Here is a 1048-nt window from a genome sequence, read left to right on the forward strand (position 1 = left end):
CTCTCTCTCTCTCTATGTATATAACTTTAATAATTATTTTAATTTAAATTTTTTGCGTTTGCCTACATTTCTTTCCATGTTTGTGAACAATGAACCAAAACGGCCCTGATTTCAATCCATGGATGATTGACAAGTGGTTCTTTGAACGAGGAACGTCGATCATCCTCGTCAAATCGGTCATTGTAAAACTCATGTTGGAACCATCGTGACGTGCAGTCAGGATTCCTCGATGGATGATACTGGGGAACGTAGCGAAACTCCGATATGTAGGGGTGTAAATGCGGGGAAGCAGGATAGGGGCCAATTAACGGGAGTATCATCTGAGTATATATATTTCAATTATTTACGACGATGTCAAGATTAATAATAGGATAATCAGCACTTGCTTATTTTTATAAATCTGCTCTATTTATTGGCATATTTATGTTAATTATCGGATTAATTATAATTAATAAATCTTATAAAAAATTATTGTATAAAAAAAATGAAGTTGCCAAATGAGAGTCTGTATTAGGAGATACCTGCAATGTTATCCAAAGAATCTTGAAAGGACGCAAATGAGCTGGTGACATGTTAGATTATCCGGTGCGACATTGTTATCACTTGCCGAGCTCATTTTAGATGCAAAACGGCATTGAGCACACTATTGCACAGTCTATCTTAAGTCTTGACGTGACGCACATGTCGTAATCTTTAATAATGGAACAAATAGATAGATAGATCAACTAAGCTTTCGACCAAATGAATTAAATACTCTCGTAATGTGCACCTCAAAAATAGTAGATTTCTTTTCGTATGTCAATACGTAGTTTAAATCAAACAGAATTTTCGAGAATGTAGGGTTACAATTTCATTAAAATCGAAGTATAACTCGATATCAATGATGAACCTATTCGTCTAACAACTCGATAAATTTAGATCCTTGTTTGTCAATCGAAAATTAATCAGATTATAACAGAATGAAATATACAGGATGTTCAAAGATAAGATATATACACACATATATATATATACATATATAATAAATTTAAACGGTTAATTAGTTATG

At 32.9% G+C, this 1048-nt stretch overlaps 1 protein-coding gene across 1 annotated transcript in view; it reads right to left on the reverse strand.

Moving 5' to 3' along the window:
- Positions 1-572, reverse strand: part of LOC108750405 — a 21994-nt gene extending 21422 nt beyond the window's left edge. The window contains exon 1 of the mRNA XM_018489820.1: positions 522-572. Within this exon, the coding sequence (XP_018345322.1) occupies positions 522-572 (51 nt within the window). The remainder of the gene's footprint in view (positions 1-521) is intronic.
- Positions 573-1048: the final 476 nt, after the last annotated feature.

This window comes from Trachymyrmex septentrionalis, unplaced genomic scaffold (assembly GCF_001594115.1).
Source record: "Trachymyrmex septentrionalis isolate Tsep2-gDNA-1 unplaced genomic scaffold, Tsep1.0 scaffold37, whole genome shotgun sequence".
Classification (NCBI taxonomy): domain Eukaryota; kingdom Metazoa; phylum Arthropoda; class Insecta; order Hymenoptera; family Formicidae; genus Trachymyrmex; species Trachymyrmex septentrionalis.